The sequence below is a fragment of the Toxotes jaculatrix genome, chromosome 2 (assembly GCF_017976425.1).
Source record: "Toxotes jaculatrix isolate fToxJac2 chromosome 2, fToxJac2.pri, whole genome shotgun sequence".
Lineage (NCBI taxonomy): Eukaryota > Metazoa > Chordata > Actinopteri > Toxotidae > Toxotes > Toxotes jaculatrix.
Window position 1 is genome coordinate 26,478,732 of NC_054395.1, and position 21,487 is coordinate 26,500,218.

Here is a 21,487-nt window from a genome sequence, read left to right on the forward strand (position 1 = left end):
CAAGCCAGGCTTTATCCTGCTTGTCTGTCCCGCTCACTCAGACCTCGCAGGAAACTCCCCCCTGCCCTCACACTCACTCACCTTCCCTTAACGCACTTTTTACTTTCACACACAGTCCCACCGGCTGCGCTGAGTCTGACCAGAGACGATGGCTGTGTCCATGTGGAGAATGAATGGGCTCTGGAGAAGGATGGCGGGAATTCTGGTGCTCTGCTTTCTATTGCTCAGCAGTGAGTACTCTCATAATTATCAACCACAGTGTCTTCTTTTGCAACTTTGATTCCCTCTAATATTACTATATTCTCACACAGAGTCTTATGTTGCTCGTGAAATTGAACTTTTTTGCCGTTCCTTTGTCTTTGTCTCAAGAAGTCTACAGCATGTACACTGTGGCAAAATTCAGTTCCACATAAAGCAGCATGTGTGCATCAACAGCGACTTTTTACACACTAGCTGGGGGGTTTGCTTTGATCTGTTCTGCCATGAGGGCGCACACAGATGCAAAGAGGAATGGTTAGCAGTGGTGCGGCTGCAGACACAAAGGGTCTGCTCAGGAGTGGAAAGTTGCAGTTGAGAATAATTATGCTTTACATCCTGCAGCGCATCCATGTGGAGCTAATGTGTGTTTGGATGTGTGTGAAAGGACTAAAACCACACACACACACAACACTGTCTCAAAATACATACATGTATTTCTTTAAAAAATAGGATCAGTCTGGACCTATCTATTGCATGGTTCTCTGTACATGACTGTGTCTCCAGTGGCTTTTAAAGATACTTCAAGCTGCACGTATGCTACATAAAACAAAGTGACCACATAACATATGTGGATTCAACAGAGAGCAAAAATAGTTCCCTCAACTATGTTCCCTACAGATCTGCAAGTGGTAAATAACGGTAAATGTATGTGCATGTGTGTGCGTGCGTGTGTACGATCATGTGGATGTGTGTGTGGACTCACTGGGCAGTCCACTTCAAATCAGTCTGAGGCCTGATGCTAATTGCAGGGTGATGTATGGCTTGGATGCTGTTGCTTCCTCGCTCGCAGGACTAGTTCTAGTTCAGCCCAGTATAACGACTTCTGCAGAGCCGTTGGGCCCCATCTATGGGCACAGGGGCGGCAAATGTTAGGAGTGACCTTGGAAGGACTCAGAGGAGTATTCCAGGCTGATGAAAATAACCAGGGGTTTACTTTAAAAGGGAAAAGATCATGAGATGGCAGAACATGTTTGTAGTTTGCACAATAAAAAGGCTCACCACATACTGTTTGCATCAGCAGCTTAACAGATGGTAATTAGATTTACATGGAAATCTAATTACTCCGGGCACTCCCTGCCACAAAATTAAAGCGCTGATGCAAAGACAACATTTTAAGACACATCTAATAATCTGCTGTGTATTTTATTTGTAATTTTTTTTTTTTGCTTGTTACTGTTGTTGGTTGAAAACCAGCTATTCTATTATCTTATTATCACTATAATTAGGACTTTATTTTTTGCCATTTCCAGTTATTACACTATGCCAATCTTGCTTTTTGCCACATTCACATATTACCTACCAGGCATAGTTTATGTTTGATGTCTGAGTTCCACTGAGGTTTCATGTTTTAAGTGTTTGAAATTGGATGTTTCACTCAAACCAACCTCACGCCCCCATTTTAGGTTTTAGCAGACAGCCTCTGATTTCTACTTCAAGAATATCACAAGGGTGTTGTCTCCAGTCTGCTGACCCATCCTCATTTCTTTACCACACCAACAGCAGTCCTACTATCACACAGTCCTGCAACATTGTTGACACTTGTGTTCAGCTGAAAGTACAGCATGCATTTGCAGGGGCATGGTCGCATTTGGCTCTAAAAAAAACACAGAAGTATTTCTGTTAAATTTACTGTTTTTGTTTTGGTACATTTTGCACCACCAGCCGAGTCACAAGAGACATTCTGTCTCCTCACTGACTCTTTTCATAATATAGGACTATGTGGCTGTAGTGGTGTATGGGTCAGAGTTCGGGCTCTGATGACGTCAGTACTCTCAGACAAAGACACTGACAATTTTAATGTTTCGTGCTGCCTTATGACCGTCTTGATCGAGTAGAGAGGATTCTTTGTCAGGTCACTTCACCCTGATCAATGCAGAGGATCAGGAGGTTTCATCAGTGCCACATCAGATTTTGAGTGATGTCATTAGTCCCACATGGGTGATTAAGTGAGGCAGCTGATCCCAGGCCAGTATTAAAAACATAATTTGTAGTATTTACACATCTCTCACACATATATATACATAAGGCCTTGGATTTAACACTTATCTGACAACAGTCATATTTATGCAGCCGGATAGTGCACAGTGTTGCTTATGGAAAAAAAAAATCTGAGCATTATCAAGCATTAAGCTAAGTCAAAGACAATCTGACATCGCAGCAGTAGCTTGGCACACTGTAGGCCGCAGCTAAATCACTGAAAAGAGTGAGTAATTCTTGCTCCTCTGGCAGTGCATATCTTCAGCTCAGCTTAACACTTGTAGCTGAAGAACATCTTGGTTTAGATTTGTAGTTTAGAAATTAGAAACACTGATTCAGGCAAGCAAGAGAGAGAGAGAGGATGGAAGAGTGGATAGCGGGCAGGATGCAGGAGAGACAAGATGAGAGTCTTTGATGCACTTGATTAGGGAGCGTGTTTGACTGTGTTTATCAGAGCAAACATCCCTGTCATATTTAAGCAGGCCAATCGACCTGACTCACTGGCAAACACCGATTTAGTTTATGCTCCGACTTCCTATGGCTGTCAGTAGTTATGCAGCGGTGCAAACATGTAGCACTGAAAATGGGCACGAACTGCGATGTTGAATGATGTCATTCAGTGCCTCTTGGCGTATGTTATAAGCTGTCTCTCTCCCTCTCCCTCGCTCTAGATTTCGGGGGGAAAACCCAAGCTTTAAATCTGCTCTGGAGCAGGGGAAAAACATCTTGTCTCACTCATTTCAACTTGTCATCTATGATGAGGGTTTCTGTTGTTAAGTTTGGGCCTTAGACAGAGCGGAATGAGCTGTGACAATTGCTGTTAGAATACACCACATTAAACCAAGATATTTGCTCGGGGTTGGGAGATTTCAAATTTGGTATGCATGTGTTTGTGTGTGCACATGTGCAGCGCCTTTAGTGCTTAGTAGATGTCTTTTGTATAAGTGGCCTTCACTGATACAAGTCATTCAGAATGGCATAAATTGTAAAGGCTGAGTGATTACAAAAGAAGAAGAGAGCGAGAACTGGCATACTCCTGAATCCTGTCGGAGAAAATGTGAAAAAATATCTTAATTGAGCCTTTAACAGCACAGGCTTCACAGAGGGATGAATGCAACGTCCATATCTCCCAGTTTACAAACGTACAAAGCTCAGTTTCTCAGACAGCTTCGCCCCGGCCAACGTAAACAGGGGCAGAATATTGCCACTCTTTCTCATGGCCCTCAGCTATTGACCAGCATTCTTTTGGTCCCAAGTCGTGATGGTGAAGTTTGATTCACGTCATCTGCTGGAGGGCGTGGAGGCTTTTATGTAAGCCTTGGCGGACAGTGGTCTTATGTCAGGCTAGGGTGTGTGTCCACTTGGGCCCAATGTTACGGCTGAGGTGCCACGTGAGCTGTCAAAGTAATTAAACCTGGAGCCTGTGTTCTGTCAAACTGCCAACTTGCTTCTGTGATTTCTGCATTAGAGAGAGCCAGGTGGGTCCACGACTGAAATCATTCAACCACCTGTCATAAGTGTCTGTTTTGTTACCTCATCTGCTAGCTCTCATCAACATAAACACCATAACAAGGAGAAGACATTTTCTTTCTGAATTGTCTCCATTTGAATCCGACTCTATTCCAAAGAAAACATATTAATGATGAGAAAACAAAGTCAATGTCGCCACTAACTAAATGATCATCCAGGAAAAGGAGTTGACTTGGAGAAATAGATTGTCTAGCAACAATATTTACCTAGCGAAACAATCTTAATGAAAAGCAGACGCTGTGCTAGCATTCAAATCTTCCTTTTCCAATTACTGCTGTTCTGGTGAGCTTATTGTTCCCTGTTCCCCTGGCACCCTGCTGCAATTTTACAGCTGTTGAGTTTTACCAGCATAAAGGAGGTGGGGGGGGGGGGGGCCTTCTCCTCCTGTTTGTCCTTCATTTTCAGAAAATTTGGCGGCACAAGCAAGCACCAAGGCTGAGAAACTCCAGATATCACTGCTCAGATCGAAACCCCCCCACCACTCTGCTCAGCTAACGAGCGGCCCCGAGATTAGAATGTGAGTCCCACAACAAGAGCTTGGACTCACCCTCTGTTTCTTGTGTCATCCCTGCTTTTTCACACTGGCTCAAAACTAAAACTTCAGCGACAGCTCAGTGATCCTCCTCACACTGACTGAGCCAAGGATTTTATGATATCATGCCAAACACCAGTAGAAAGCAATCGACACATAAAGCACATAGTGTATGTTGGATAACCAGGCAGGGCTGTCTTTATGGAGGGGTATACTGTTTACCCTGGGGAATAAAAGCACTTAATGAGCCTTGGCTGAGGCCTTTTGACTGCCAGAATAATTGCTCCTGATAATTAATGTTCAGTATAAGCCATGTCGTTGAAGCCATGCTTTATACTTCTTAATTGAAAACACAAGACTTTTTGGACACTACGTTCATTTGTACTCTGTGTGTGTGTGCATGTATAAGCAGTGTGTAATTCTGTGCAGACTTTTCTTTCATAAGAGAAAACTGCAGAGTTTAAAGCCATATCTGCAAGGCTATCAGATTATCACTGTTATTTCTCAATCTTCCTGTCCCAGTTTGGCTCCTCAGCCTCAGTCATATCAGAACCAGATTGTTTAGGGCTATAGGTTCTGATATCTTTTTACAACCTCTCCCCACACAGTCTTATGTAAAAACAGCAGCTGGAATCAGTCCATGGACATCTGCAGTTGAAGCCCAGACCCAGTCAGTTCTGACACAGGGAGGGGAGCAGCTAGCTGCTGCAGCCTCTCGGAGCAGCTGGTGTTTCCAGTTTCTAATCTGCTAACAAAATGGATGGACTGTTTTGGAAATACAGGTATAAAGTTTCACTGCCCTGCTGAAACTATTTTAATGAGTAAATTAGGGGTTGAATAAAAACAATGGTCAGTAGCTGCTATCAATCATAATGTAACATCTTCATTCTTTCTTTTCTACCTTTTCACAGCTTTTCTCCCATCTTGGGTTTTTAAAAGTGGCCCAATAACAGAGTATATAAAAAGAAAAACCCTGAAAAACTTAAGCCTGAATTTAAATTTTGAGTAAAATGATCACCTCAAGCCACTGCAATGCAGAGGCCCGTCCTTCTGCTGTATCTCCATTAGTGTATTCCAGCACTGACGTGTGTTATCTGTAGCCTCCGGCATGCTCACCTCTGCAGTTAGAAGAGGTCACTGCATGCCGCGTGTTGTGACAGCCACATCCTGTTATAGGATGTGCATGGGCAACATTCCTGATCTGTTAATTCCATTTATGTTTTTATTTTATTTTATTTTTTCAAAGCTTTCTTGTGTTTTGTTTAAAAACACAAGGGGTGTGGGCAGGGTGAAAAAAGTCAACTTGCGCCACCCGTCTGTGCAGAAACAATAACAGTTCTCACATTCAGTGACCCCAGCGGTGTATTCGTGGGATTTATTGTTTTCCAGATTGTCACTGAAGTAGCAAGTAATAGTAAAGTGGTCTGCATGTGGTTTCTGTGGTCTCACCTGGTGGTACAGTCTAATACACCAGCATCTGTCTTTTAATTTTTATTTTTGTTAGACAATGTAATGTTCATGGTATGCAATGAGATTGCACTAGTTGAGATTGTGCCTGGAGCACACTGTTGCTGTGACTGCAGGAACTGGTATTCTAGCCTTTAGGGAGACATAGGATCGTGTATCACCTGATGCTGAAACAATCACTTGATTAATGGGTTAGTTGGTCAACATAATTAATAATTAATTGTAACTGATTAATAACTTAAGTAATTTATGAAGTAAAAAATGCCAAATACTGATTGCTTCCAGCTTTTCAAACATAACATAAAACAGATGCCTTTTGCTTTGACTTCACCTTAGGTTCTTGAAACATGCAATAGGAAATGTTTACCTTTTTTTGACATTTTACAAAATAAATGATTATCAAATAAAGACTTTTTTTTTTTTCCAGAAGATTAATTGATAGTGAAAATTATCATTAGTTCCTCAACTGCCAATCTTTCTGCCAATCTTTCTTGGCTACTAAGTCCATTTCAGAGTCTCCTGACTCTAGGTAGAAGCTGAGGTGATATTTCTCCACGCAGGGAATGAAAAATAAAGGGCGTGAGAGGAGACCTTAGGGTCTTCTGTGGACATCTGTAAGCAGAGGACACGGATTAGTGACGAGAGCAAGGTGTGGCTCATTATGACTGCCAAGGTGTTGTCTCAGTGGTCTGGGTGGAGGTAAAATGCAAGTCCCAAGATTTAGAGCTGAAGCTTTCCCCCTTTTGCATGATGTCACCCGTCTCCCAGCTCTCCCACAATACAGCACATATGCAGGGAGGGAAGGAATTCTCAAAGGAGACTTACTGCAGCTGCAACACTCTTCCCTTCTTCAGGCCTCCTCCCTAGTTTCCCCAGAGAGGAAGAGGGCCTCATCCTCAAATATCACAAGTAGAAGACTGCTGTCCCCTGCTCCTACTCTGAGACTGCACCCGTTTAATCGGGTGTGACAGTGTTTGTTTTTACTGCAATTTCCTCGGTCTTCCCTACCCTGAATCTGAGAGCTGGAAATGCAGGAAGGGTAAAAGATAGCAATTACAATGGCAGCTACCAGCTAGACTGGTAAGGCCATGAATAACACAGATGAGTGAGACAGGGTCACAGTCAGTGACTGGGACCAGATAGTACTATTCAAAATATACTTAGCTTCATATCTTAAGTGCACATACACTCAAACTCATGCAATCTGTTTGGCTGCAGCTGCTTGTAACGGAAGCATAGAGTGATAAGCAGAGCATTGTGTGCAGTTAACAATCCACTCATGTAGCATACTGATGCCTCTGTAGTCGATTACCTCTGAACGCAGCAGCATCACTACACACAAGTGTAACGGGTCAAGAACCACAAGCAGTCAGATGATCAGAGAATCATAGACGTAAGATGTTTTTGTTTTTGATTTTGTTTCCTCCATGGGCTGAGAAAACAACTGTTAAGCAGTAGAGACGTGTCAATGCAAGATGCTGAAATCAAGCCGTGTGCTGCAGAACTGGACCTGAAACTAGCTTTCAAACTGAACACACTAGGATCAACACATGTGTGTGTGTGTGTGTGTGTGTGTGTGTGTGTGTGTGTGTGTGTGTGTGTGTGTGTGTGTGTGTGTGTGTGTGTGTGTGTGTGTGTGTGTGTGTGTGTGTGTGTGTGTGTGTGTTTTCCCTTGTCTTACCATGATACCATCAGCAGTTTAGACTGATGTCTATACTCCCTCCAGAGAAAGTTATGCACTCTACGTTCTCAAGCAGTGTGATTATAGGTGTGTGTGTGTGTGTGTGTGTGTGTGTTCATGAACTTGTGTGGGTGTGTCTGACACTGAATAAAGAGTTTGACGATTTCTCCCCAATGAGGAGGAGAGCTGAAAGGAGCTTGTCTGGAAGGAAACAGAACCAATTTTAAAAATGTAGGATCTGGCATTCAGAACAACGTCGGTATGTAAACTGATGATAAGAAACACACCCTCTCCACTGTATTGTATCTCCTCTCTGTTCTCCCTTGAGCGCACTGTTGTCTGAATACCTTGGAAATATATGGTTTACCACCTGACGCAGAGCTAAACCCAGGAACCCTCACATCTGTATGTGCTTGTGTGTGGATCGGACTTGTAAACTGATTTATTTTCAGCTTGGATACTATATCCATGAATTCAAGCGCTGAGCAATGATGTGCAATACAGAGTTGTCAGATCAGTAATGACCTTTCTTAATCCATTTCTCCATATATAATCCACCAGAGTCAGTTGTAAAATTCTTGACGATCTTCCAAGGGATCAGGACTGCTTTATTTATGTGTGCAATATCTAATATGTTTACAGTGTAACTGACTTCAGGATTAGTTTACATTCCCTTGGTGAAGTACGTGAAGTAGAGTTGGGTCAGCAACTCAGTGGCTGCAATAAAAACATGTCAACAATAACTGTTGCTCATCTGCAAATCTTCCTAGAAAAAACAAAGCATTTGCCATGAGCTACATGTGCTAATTATATAAGCAAGCATGGAACTGTAAGGCACCTTAAGCATCCACCAAATTACAGTTGTCATTTGCCAGTGAAATATTTGCCTTTGTCCTGCCTTATAATTGCTGTTGCTTTGCCCAATCACAGGCAAAAAAAAAAATGAAGCCTTTTAACCGCCACTCATGATCCTGGGCCCATCTCGTATCCCCTCTTTAACCCAGGATTTGGTTCTTTACATCTGGTATGGCTACACACCACACACACCACGTCAGAGACTGGAACACCCAGGCTGAAAGCCTCAAGGAGGACGGACATGTCAGGAAATCCACTTGATGTAGCCCAGTAGTGAAAAGAGAAGTGAAGAGCAGGATTTACTTGAACCCAGAGGTTAGATAGTCTGCAGCCTTGGCAGTGTGTTCTCTGAGCCCATCAAAAACTCTCTGGAGAGAGGCCAAGGTTGTGTTTATGGAGTAGGAATGTCATGTGTGTTCCTCTGTGCTTGTGTTGAGACAAGAGGTCCTAAGGCTTCATTCTGATGCTGAGGGGCCTGGCTGGAAACACAGTGAGATTTGTGACGCAGCTGTCTGAGAAGTCTGTGTCCACAGTGGTGGGGTGTTACCGTGTATATACAGAGCAGAGTTTAAGCATTTGACTGTTTAAAATGGTTACATTGGAGTGTGTGTATGTTTCTGTCCATGTACATTTGAATCCATGAGTGTATACAGTATGTGCTTTATATATCTGTTCGGTGCAGAGTCTGTGTGTGTAAGTGTGTTTAAACAGATGAACCCATTAATATAATGATTGAGATTTTTAAGAAACTCAGAAGCTAAAAGCTTTAAAACATACATCGATCAGCCACAGCATTAGATCCACCTGCTTTATATTGTTTAGGTCCCTCTCCTGCCACCAAAACAGCTCTGACCTGTGAAGCCAGACAGACAGAGAGGTGCTTTAAAAACATTCCATAGTTATTATTTGTCCAAAGAAAATCTTTCTATCTATGAGTAATAAACTGAGGCACTGGGTTAATTCAGTGGTGCGGAGGCTAAACATTTTTGCCCCACATTACTACGCTATTAAACACAGCAGCTCAAGCTGAGGGCAGTTAATTGAAGGCTTTAATAGCTCTGTGAACCATTAGGATTTATGCCAAGTTATACCAGTTAAAATGCAGCATGTGACATACTATCACAGTGGCCACTTGCCAGCTGGGAAAAATGATGTAAAACTATCTTTTGAGAGTTTGTTGAAGTCAGTCATGTTTATTGGATTGCAAACACACTAAACATCTAAATCCACTGCATTTATATCCATGTATCTGCTGATTAACTAAATAGTGGTGCACCAAACACTTTTTTTCCCCTCTGATTGCAGCGTAGTTTTGGTCAGATGTTAAACTGTTTATATGCAATATTGGTTTTCTTCCATGCCAAAGGGAATGTTTAGGAATGATGGTGCAGCATGAATTACTTTACAATGCTGTGGTCCTTGTTAGCCTCTGATTTCTTCTAGAAAAGTGTAGTCCTCTCTCTTTTTGACTGTGTGATCCCTGATTGGGCCTGAACGCTTGCTGATACCACTTCAGTTATCCTTCATGCCTGTGGCAGTGGGAACAGGGGTGATGGGCTGGATCGTACAAGCAAGAGTTCTACGTGTCTGTCTGTGGGTGTAATAACACATGGTATGTAAAAACACTTGCCCTCTAATTAAAGAGGACAGTCTAATAACATCATTCAGTTGGCTTGATCAACATAACAATACTAATGTGGATATTTACCTGTTGTGATAGTAATCTGGCATTGGACGTTAGGCTCCAACAGGTGATTCAACCAAGGCAAGCCATCTAGTCATTTAACTCAAAAAAAAAAAAAAAACACCTCTCATGAATTTGGGTAATGATTTCCTATTTTTATAACCTCGCTGTGTCAGAAAGGTCTTTGCACCACCCATCTTAATCCCAAGCTTATTACAAAAACAGGATATCTCCCAGAGGATGGATGTATAGTGGAGAGGCCATGACCTTTTGACTGAGCAGTTTATTTGCATAGGCTGCAGACAGTGAGAATTAGCCCATATGTGACTACTAATTAGTTAGAGCCCCTGTGCACACATGCCAAATTGGTTTGGCATCTTTGGGTTGGGCAAGCTGTTCAAACCAGCCCTCCGCCCTGACCCCATTCACTCATTCCACTGAGTGTGTGCTTGAAATCTCATACCAAAATACCATACATCCTTACATAAAGTGGGATTTAAAGATGATATACAGACCTATCTGTTTTAGGATTGCTATTTTTTTCCCCATATTTAACCTTCAAACTACATCAAGTGGATTCACTACAAAAGAGCTTTTCAAACTGGGAACATGGGCGGGTTGCTGCCGCTTGCGTCAAAATTCGTATTCGTTCTTTGAATCATAGTTCACACAAATATATTCAGTGTGACTTACACTACACAGGGATGTTGTTATCACCAATGTTCATTGTGAATAAATGACAGTAAGTATGCTTAGCACTCCTTGAAAATAGACACTCTTTATAACTCAAGAACTTGCCAGAGAAGCTTCACATTTTCAATTTTTCTTCAAGATCATAGTAAACCAGTAATAACTGTGTGTACATCCATGAGTATATTGCAAACAGAAATATGGGTAATTAAAACTTTTAATTGTGCCAATTTACCAAAATGTAAACAAATATAAAATGAAAAAAAAAACAGCACTCAAGGTTTCTTTCTGGTAACATTAACGTTATACTTCCTATGACACCGCAGTGTCAGAGTTTAAACTCTGACACTAAATGTTTTAATATGGGAAGCTCATTTCTGCAGCCATCAAAGGGCATTAATTTACCAGATTCAAGGAAAAAACGTTTAAGCTACTGTGTCTGTCTCTCTCTCTACAGATGAGGTGTTATGTCAAACTCCAGAAATGCATGCCACATCTCCATCTACAGTCTTTCCACCTTCAAGCAACAATCCTGGTAGGAACCTTGAGAAATGAGATTTGAGATTAGCATTGGACCTTGACCTTAACACATTAGGTTACCTGATTAAATAAAGGTTGTACATACAATCCAGTATGTGCCTGTGTACAACAGCATTCATGGATTTTGTTCTTAGGGGGAGAAGACGCTCCAGCCGCCACTGCTGCCAGTAAAACAGCTCCTACTCCCGGTGCTGCTGGTGGTGATGATGCTCCTGAAGCTTCTACACTTGTACTTAATGATGACAAGGATGGAGATATCTCAGGCAACTCAGATGCTGCTGCTGCCCTCCCTGGCAGGGCCAGTGATGTGGCTTTGGTCCCTGAGGTCCTGGTGGTGAGTACCTGCCTCTACCATGTTCAAATGGTGGATTTCTACTTTTCCATTTTTCAATTATTTCTGTAAAAGATACTACATTTGTTTTCAAGGGTAATGTGTTTACATTGGAAGACTGATGCTGTGATTACAACCATATGTGCAAAGTGCGCTGTCTTCTCCTGACCTCATTTGTCTATGACCTGGCTTACTGTCTCCATAGCTTAATGTGAATTGTGTTGGAAAGGAGGATATCCCAGAAAATAATGCTGTCAGTGCTGTGGTGACAACAACCAACTGTGTGAGTACGAGTTTATCATTACAATATTACTGTTAAAGTAGTCATATATATGCATAATCTCATAAGATATCAATCCACCACCACCAAAGCTACATCCTACCACCATCTTTATGCCATTCAGGTTGTAATGATAGCCCTCATCTCCTCCCTGCCAACCACAGGCACTTTCAAACTATCAACAGCTGATATTTTGTCTCGCAACATTTGAGACCACAGTGAAATTAGAGGAGAGGGCTGAAGATGGCTACCATCTTGCAACACGTTCTTTTTACCAAAGACCTTCCCCTGGCCCCTTACACCTTGGGTCCAGAGGAAGTGGCTTACCCTACTTAGAAGAAGAAGAAGATTAATGTGTTTTAAAGGGCTACAGTTGGAAATATGGCCCTGATAAAGGCAGATCTTTTCTCAGACATTCCTCAGGCGTTGTAAATCTTGAGACTGTGTTTTTGGCGGGAGGCAAATGAAGAGGACGACTAACGTTTCCTCTCTTGCTCTGAGGTCCTTTCGGCAAAAGGAGGAATTGCAAGGTTGTGGTTTCATTTTGTGGGTTTTTTTATATCACAAGCACAACAGACTCATGTTCATATACAACTGACTGCTGCATTACACAGTATGTCAGTTCAGGTGCACAGAGCCGAAGCAGCAGGTCAGATCCCAGTTCACACACTTTAGTTAGCTTCTATTTGGGTCATTACTGTAACATCCACAGAGCCAAGACCAGCTGCAGAAGTCATCTGTCCTACTTGCCCTGAAACTGAACATGGACTACAGTGCCTTAGTCGGCTGATGATTAATAGAAATGCAGGCAAGAATGAGTGAATGACACGAAAGACCTTGATAAAAGAACAGCCTGTATCAATGGAACAAATTTAATAAAGCAAGAATGCTGAAGAAGTTCAGAATAAGAAAAGTATTTTTCATACCTTTGTAATTCCCCAAGCTGTCAGTCACTATAAAAGGCAGTGAATATGACAAACTATGAAACACACACACACTCATTGTTCTCCTTCACGTATTATTTCTGTATCAAATGTGACTTTGTTAAAATGTGCTTATTTAAATGCAAACCTACTGTGACTCATCTGAACTCCAAGCATGGGTGCCACATGGGGTCAAGCAAAGCAAAGTATTAGAGCATTTAGGATTCCTGGGTGTAACGTGATGGGTCACAAGTGACACCGGCAGATGGAGGAGGGAAGAGGTTCCACGGGAGTGATTTTTGCCGTTCGAGTTCAGCCTTCCTGCCTGCTGGATGTTACAGCGGAGTCCAGCTGTGGGCCCACTCCCAGATAACTGAGGATTCAGGGTTTGCTCATAGTGGTCTTCTGGGAACACTGAGAGCTGTCTGGATCACATTAAAGAAAACGAAGAGTGTTCCCAAGTCACAGAGCCTGAAGTTGTGCAATGAGGTGATATCATAGCTCAGGGTTAAGGTGGGAAAAAAAAGAGGGTGTGGTCAGCAAGTTTTCCATCCAAATGCTTTTTGTCTCCATTACGCACACAAAGGCCTACGCGAGTGTCAGCTGGGAATGTTCAGGAACACACGTTTGGCCCCGATGTTTCTGTATATGTAGTAAGCTATACCCTGAAAGTGTTAAATTTGTTCCATCTTTTGTAAGTTTGAGTTCAGTTCATGTGAAATCTGTCTTATTATCATAATACACATTTCACATCATTGCTCCTCAGAGTTTATTCAGACCGCTAAAGTAAATTAGTGCAATTGTGTATTTCACACTTTGATATACAAATCCTTTCTTATAGGAGGAAACTAAACAAATTATTGAGGAGAACCCTGCTGCCTGGTGCCTCGGGGACAGCTGTGATTTAAATATCGCCCAAGATGGCAACAAAATATTTGTGGCCAGCAAGGATGGTGGGTATTGATCACATACACACACATATATTAACTTGCACATGCACAGGTTCATTTATTTGTGACAGTCCTACAATATGGTTTTGCAGCAAAACAATGCATAGACCTACTTTAATGAGTACTAATGTATTTCTAATATTCATTGCCCTGTAGCGAAGTTGAGCACTTTGGCTGACGTACTCCAGAGTTCACAGTTGAAAGACAAGGTAAGAGAGCATTAGATGTCACCAGCTTAAATATGACGGTATGGAGGCGAAATAACCTTTAAACCTGCAAGGCAGGTGAAATGAACTTATTTTAACCGGGGTTACTGCTGTAGCTCTCCTGTGTTTTCCAAGTCAGTTTAAACAATTCACTGGACCTGCAGTGACAGCCTAGCTCATCAATGACTGAGATGTCTCTAATCAGGTTTAACTTGAGAAATCACTGTTGATTTTTCAAATACAAACTTCTTTTGACGACAATCTCAACGCTTCAATTTTCAGCTGGGTGTGACAAAGACTGAGACCCTGTCATCACCAGGATCCTCAGTATTTGCTGGAATACTGGTTTCTGGTCTGCTTGTTGCCATTGGAATTGTTGTAGGTTATTGGAAATGCCAACGCAGGTCTGTCACCAAGGAACCGAGGCTGGTAAGCACCTTTTCACACTTTCTGTTAAGAATGGATGTATAATAGAGTGCACTGTGTGTTGCCAATGTGGACCTGATTTACCGAGTCTTTCTGGCTCTACATGAGTTGGTCGATCGTTTTGGCGCACAGCCCGTGAATTGATGATCAGTTCCGTAGATTTTGCCTCTTTTCTCTGCAGACCCTTCGTAATACTTATCCACGATCATGTCTGCAGTTTTTCTAATTTGTTCATTTGAAATCTTTCTGGTACAACACTGCTCTGAGTGACCCTTCATGTGTATTTTATTACAAATATGTAACTTTTTCACCATATGTTGTGAGTGTCTGCAATCATAGCTGTCATTATAGATTCAGTAACACTACTTTCTTGGGCACGGTTCATGTCATACTACATCTGAAATCAAAACAGGAGTATTTCCTTACTTTTGAATCAATTGCTGCCAGTGTTTTAATTTGGGAATGTTGCTGGCCAGCTATCAGAGAGAACAGGCAAAGAAAGAGAGAGTGTGCCTTATCCAAAAATCCACGCCCTGCTCTCTGCTGCCTTATTCATCTGAGCTTGCTGTTTCATCTAGTAGCCAGACACAGCTGTTTCTCTGTACCACTCACAATATCACATGATAGAGACCACATTAGAGGGTGTGTTTTTGTTTATAAGTAGTAGTGGGAGGGTGTGGGGGTGAGTGGATGCATCTGTGTACATAAGTGTTTTTCTGTGCATGAGAGAATTGTATGTGGACGCCAAATCATTTTTAATGCTCTTGGAATATGTTATCCAAGGACCCATAAAATACATCAACATGTTGAAGTGGTTCTTCCTTTCAATATACTGAATCAATGTATGGGTGGAAAGAGATCCTACATAATATCCGCTGTGTTAGAGATGGACATTTGGATACCCTTGTCCAGTGTACACGGTTTAAAAATGCACACAGATCAAACATTTTAGCATGTATTTACAATTAAATGAAAAAGAGGTGAGAGCTGCTTCACAGCCATTTCACTCTGCCTACAAGCGATGAGTGTCTTGATACCCAGGTTTTCCATAATGAGTTGTTCATTTGTGCTGTATTTGTAGCCAGAGGATGCCTATCCAGTAGATCAGGAGAACCAGGGGAACACTCTTGTATCTGTGGCCCCCCTCAACCCCCCACCAGAAACCCAGGAGAAACCCAGTGTAAATGGAGAGTCCCCTGAGGCAGCCAAGACCCAGCCTCCCCCTCCCACCAATGGCCACTCCACTGCCAAGACAGCGGACACCGAGCTGTGAAATAGTCCTCAACGCATTGCAGCCCACGAACTACCCCCCACCCCCACCCCTATCCCCCACCCCCAACACATCCATCAATACACATGCCCATGAAAACACACTGCCTTTTCTGAATCCACTCCTGCCCAACCACACAGCAAAGTGGACATCAGGGGCTAGAACAAACTCCTACATCAACGCTCCTCTTGTTATGGTCCTCCTTTGGCAATGTGCCTCAACAAACATCAGGAAAACTAGTTTGATGATGATGATGATGATGGTGGTGATGGTGATGAAAGATATTGATGATGATGAAGGCTCAGTCCCTGGGTTGTTGACGGCAGTCAGGCTGAGGACGAGAGACGCGAGATGGGCAGCTCTGGGTGGGAACAGAGTGTATTTCGGCATTAATCAGCACTGGCTCCCATGACGACTGCAACCTCTGGAGTCACAGCCATGTGCTGTCAACACCCAGCAGGGTCTCTGCTTCTCGTCAGATTTAAAGCTTCAAACAAATCCTCCACTAGAAAACAGAGAACATAAATGAAAATGTTCCTTGGTTTATTGATAAGCCATGACAGACAAAGAGGAAGCAAATCACACTGCCTTGAAATCTGTTCTCAGAGAGAAAATCCATTGGGCTCTCACCTTGTTTGTCTGACTGAGTGATTGAATGTGTAGATGTGTGTGTGTGTGTGTGTGTGTGTGTGTGTGTGTGTGTGTGTGTGTGTGTGTGTGTGTGTGTGTGTGTGTGTGTGTGCTGCTGTCCGCGTGTGTGTTAACATATACTTGCATCTGTACTGTGCATGGACTGTATACTGTATATCTATACATGCATCTAAGCTTATCTTGCTTACTGTATGTACTGTATGCATGTTTGACGAGGAGTGAGAATGCGATCACGTGAGCGAGTTTGAATGTGCATGTGACATTGGACATGAAAAGTGTACAGTTTTGTAAAATGAGTTGACAAAGTGATGGCTCACTGAGTTACAGTCGGTCACCGTGACGAGGAGGAAGTAGAACTGAAGTTTTAATCACACCATCTTCTTGAAGAGGAGTAGCCGTAAGGAACTCTCCAGTCTGCTACTGCAAACTGAAGTGAGATCAGTCACAAAGATGACAGGCCTCTTAACAGTGGCTTCAGAGTCGCTGCTGAAATGACAGTCTGACCAGCAGACTCACGAAGGCTTCAGACACAGAGCCTCTTACTGTCAGCTCTGCCCATCCATTTGTCAGTGTTATTCTCTTTTCAATATATTGCGTAAGCTCTTTTTACTATCAGTATTCTATTGAGCAGTGTGAATAGTATGGTGACTTTTTTTTTTATTCTGTGTATGCATACTTGCTATGTTCATCTTATGTGCCAAAGAATTTCATTTCATAGCTCATGTACTAAAACATGTACCTCGTGCCACCTTTACAACCTTTGATCCAGGTCATATGCAATACAGGAATATGCTCAAGGGCTGTGACTGTTAAGACGAAGCATGTAGTGGCCAAAATCTGTGATTTTTCTTTTTCCTTTATTGACCCGTAAGTTCAGGTGACATCAGTTCTTACTGACATACCAGAGGTAAAATACATAAGGAAAATGAATTTTATTTTTGTCAAACTGGAACAAAGAAAAGTTTTCTGACATATAAATGGGATATCTCACACTGATTGCTTCGGTTCATATTTTCATTGCTAACATTCCAGTGTGACTTTCATTTTACTAGCACCCTCTAGTTTAAATTGGATTTAACATGAAAAACAATTAGCCAAAAAAAAAATAAACAACTTTTTATGAACTGTCATGTTTTCAGCCTCATTTTATTTAAAAAGAAAACATCAATCATGAGAGTGAGCTGGAAGAGTAATGAGGTTTCTAACCACTGAAACTGTTATTACATAGACACACATGTGCACATGTATGTACACATATGCACACGCATACATACATCTGTGCTCTAACACACTTGGAATTTAAATCCCACACAGCCCATAAGGTCACACAGCTGGTTTGCATAAGCAGTAGTAATGACATCACTTCACACTGTTTTGTCTTTCACAGTTTGGGTGTGGCAGCGAAAACATCCCCCAGCTGTCTTTTCAAAACAGCCCAGGACATGTTCATGAGCACCGTGTCAGTTCAGGGTCTACTCACCATTCATCATTCTGCTCAGATACGTATTTTTGATTTAGTTTCTGTCACCATCCACTGTACGTGACTAGTTTATTTCCCATCCATTCACATCTCTTCTTTCATCACAAGATCAAGCCTAATGTGAATTCCTACCCCGCCCTGTCCCCTTCTGCCCCCTTGAAGGAAAATATTTCTTCAAGGCCATTTAGCAGTCCTGTAAAACAGCCATGTTGTCACAATATGCCACAACTGTAAAGCCAGCACAAGAAGCACATACCACAGGCATGAATATATGGGGTTAAATGTGGACATCTACAATCTGACACTGGCCAACTGCTGCACGGTTCAAATTTAAAAGGTGTAAATCCCTGTGGACATGAACATTACTGTATGTGCTCTACTGCCTATACACTCATGCACGCCTGTTATTTGCAGCCTATTTGACTTTGAACTCTGTGAGGTGAATCCTCAGCTAAGATCATCTTACTTTACACACAGCGTCTAGATTAGAAAAAACCCTTAAGACTCAACCCATGTGAGCTTATCAAGTTCACTTCTCTTTCAACTGTCAGCTCCACATTTACTTATTCCTCTGGCTCTCCCCTCTGTCAAACTTAAAGGTTATGTTCACTCAAATGACACAAAATACATCCACATTTTCTCACGTACCCTTAACAGTATCTAGCGACAGATTTATTCGCCCTGGTTTTGAGATATGCATCTTTGGCCTTTCTCACAATACAAGCGATGGAGATGAATGGAATTTAATTTGTGCTGCTCGCAGCACTGAGAAAATTAACAGCAACATTTCTCTGTTCACAACAAGGTCTCTGGATTAATGAGAGACCTTCCACTGAACCGCTCACCTTTCAGTGGAACAACTCTCTAACAAAGAAACTGTCCCTATGAAAATAGTCGACAGGGTGTTGTGTAGTAAAAGAAAATGTTATTAGAAAGAGTTGTTAGTGTTGATAACTCCATTGTATTGGGATTTGGAGCAAAAATGTCAGAGGCACATCTCAAAACTTGGACAAATGAAAAATAGTGATGTCTGAATAACCAGATACCATGAGAGGTAAGTGATTTGTAATTTGGACCCTTTAAATTTTCCACCCATTGACCCCTGTACCCCCACAGTAAATCACTCCAAATCTTCTCCTCCACGGCTTTTGTTCATGGCCACATAAATCCCCCACCTCCAGTCTGCTCCCCTCCCATTCTTCATCCCATCCAGCTCTTAGTTTCTCCACCCCTCTACTCCTCCATCCTGCCAAGAGCAGTGTACGTGCAGTGGAATCTGAGATTGTGAACAAAACTCGGCTAGCTGTTTTTATTGTGGGGAGGCTCCCCCTCAGCGTCGTTACAGCTGCCAAATACGTCATGTTTTTCCTTTCCGTGCCAAAGCCCACCCCTTCTAAACTCATTGATGGTAAGATAATATTGGGTGGAATGGAAGGGTGGGAGGTAAAAGAGAGCACACAAGAGACCAAATGGGACCCTGAGGTCAGGAGGTGTAGTCTGCATATTCAGCCTGTGATGAAAATTGAAAACTTATAAACGTTCAGGTTCATGAAAAGGTTAAAAGAATACCAGGAAGGGGTGGTGTGGGGAGGAGAGCAGGTCTTTGATCCTGGATGACTAATGAGTCTAAACATTAGGTCACAATTTTGTGGAAACCTGCAATATTAATAACAACAGATACTTTTCTGCAACCCTCACATAACTATTTCATCCTGTTCCTGAGTTTCCGGCTCTAGCAGACATTACAGTAAGGAATGCTTACCAACTTCCTTCCTCTCTGGAACACCATGCATGGAGTTTATCTGACTGGGAAACTGTGAAAAAGACAACACCACCTCTCTGGAGCTTAGGCAATAACAGGATAATATCTGTTAACAAATTTTCCAACTGTAAAGATGCATAAAATCCAGTGATTATTATGGACACTGTAGTTATTTCCAGAGAAATTCAGTATGAGGTACACACAGTAAATATCCCTCCACATGCTGGGACTTGACATTCTCTTTTTTTTTTTTTTTGTCATCCCAGCCTGAAAAAGACAGAAGGCCTTTACCAAGTTAAGCAGCAGATTATTTAAATCAGTGAAACAATTTTTTTTTTCATGCATCGACGAACAATGCCATGAACCTGCAATGACCGATTGTGGCCCCTTGGGGGCAGCAGACACAACCTCTGAACACAGAACTCACACACCTGTGTTGTCTTCTTCAATTTGAAATGGCGATCTCATTAACAAGGAGTTACCTGTTGACACGTCCAGCAGATGTGGAGCAACATCGGCATTCATTTGGAGTCATGTTTCTGGTAACCTGGCGAAGGTAAGTCCAGAAGTGACTCTTGTTTTAGCTGTTTTCGGTCTGTATTAACTCCTGAGGGAAAGATAATGTCTGCTGCTAACAGCCGGGTTTGTTTGTCTCCTGTTCGCTACCGGCCAAAGGTTTCAGAACACCACACCTTGTTCCCCCTGTTTATTTACGTAACAGTGTCTTGGTGTCTCTTAAGTTAAAGCGTAAAACAAATAAACAGTTGTAGACTTTAAAAACCATGAATCGCGAAATCTCCTTCACTAAACTAAATGTAATTTAAATGTTTTCATAATTCATGAGAGGGTGCAGTAACTGTGTGTTCCAGCGCCTTTGTACAGACAGAGGGTTTGTAATTCCTCAGCACGTGTTGGAGTTGGAGTGGTTGTCATTAACTTTCAATGCTTGATTTACTTTCATTGCTACAGGAAATGTGCAAGTTAACCAATTTCCTAATCCCTGAAATCTACATGATTTTTCAGTTTTTGTTGAACTAAACTTTTAAAACCTTGGGCTTGAGTAAGTTTACCACTTTGTGCCATTTAAGAGTGTCCACTGGACTGGAACTTCTTAAATTTCAGTAGGCTAATTGCTGGAAAATGGGGATGTTCTAAACCCTTTGACAGATAGTGTAGTAGCATACATTCTGGTCACAGAGGTAACCATTAGTGCCTCTAAAATATAATTTGGTGCTGGACAGGCAGGGTACAGTGGGTTTATCTGAGCAAAAATCTGAAAGAGGCTAAAACGCTTCATGATTGGTAGCCGCATGTAGAAAAAGATTTGCAAAAAGTTGTCTCAAAGAAAATTGTGTAAAGTTTACAAAAACATACAGAAATAGAAACCTTATAGGAGAGGGCAGAGAAACCAATTCTTCAGGTGCTCCATCTGACATATAGTCTGAGTAAATAGAGCTAAAATAATACAGAAGTTCAATTTTTATTCACCAGGACTGGAGCACTGGCTGCATGCTCAGATCTGGCCCCCAGAAAGGAAAATTACTACACAAATCTGTAAATAGACTGCGACTGTGGAGGAGAGAAAAACAAAACAGTTTACAGAATTAATTCCACTGGACAACTTAATCTCACTAAGTGTTCTGCAATTCAACAAAAGAAATGACCTTGCATTATTTTAAGCTAGCTGAATTACACCGTATAAAAGCATGAGGGTCAGACAGGGATAAATATCTGAGTCAGTTCAAGCTAGCAAAACATATTTTTTCCAAATTGGAGAACATTTTGACCATAACTATAATAGAATTAACCCTGACTCTATGTAACAAGCAAGCAATCAACTAACTTCTGAATAAACAAGTGCAGTTTGAACAGTTTGAATGTATCTCTGAAAGTGACTAGAGGAAGTTTTAGGAATCTACTCCATAACTTGATTCAACGATTTAGCAGTGAACATGTATTTTTCTCATGCAACAACAGTATGTATCCACCCAAAA

At 41.9% G+C, this 21,487-nt stretch overlaps 1 protein-coding gene across 1 annotated transcript; it reads left to right on the plus strand.

The window, feature by feature from the left end:
- On the plus strand, nucleotides 1-17,243 carry si:dkey-261h17.1. Its single transcript, XM_041062078.1, has 8 exons — nucleotides 1-230; nucleotides 11,132-11,209; nucleotides 11,349-11,548; nucleotides 11,751-11,828; nucleotides 13,590-13,701; nucleotides 13,855-13,907; nucleotides 14,187-14,333; nucleotides 15,412-17,243. The coding sequence occupies exons 1-8, from the start codon at nucleotides 149-151 to the stop codon at nucleotides 15,601-15,603; spliced, it is 942 nt and encodes a 313-aa protein (XP_040918012.1). The 5' UTR covers nucleotides 1-148; the 3' UTR covers nucleotides 15,604-17,243.
- The last annotated feature ends 4,244 nt before the right edge of the window (nucleotides 17,244-21,487 follow it).

Bases quoted from the DNA above. Each gene is read 5' to 3' on its own strand.
- si:dkey-261h17.1 (XM_041062078.1), top strand. From the start codon at position 149: ATGGCTGTGTCCATGTGGAGAATGAATGGGCTCTGGAGAAGGATGGCG. The intron at 11,549-11,750 runs GTGAGTACCTGC...CTGTCTCCATAG, and splicing joins TGGTCCCTGAGGTCCTGGTG to CTTAATGTGAATTGTGTTGG. The intron at 13,908-14,186 runs GTAAGAGAGCAT...TTCAATTTTCAG, and splicing joins GTTCACAGTTGAAAGACAAG to CTGGGTGTGACAAAGACTGA.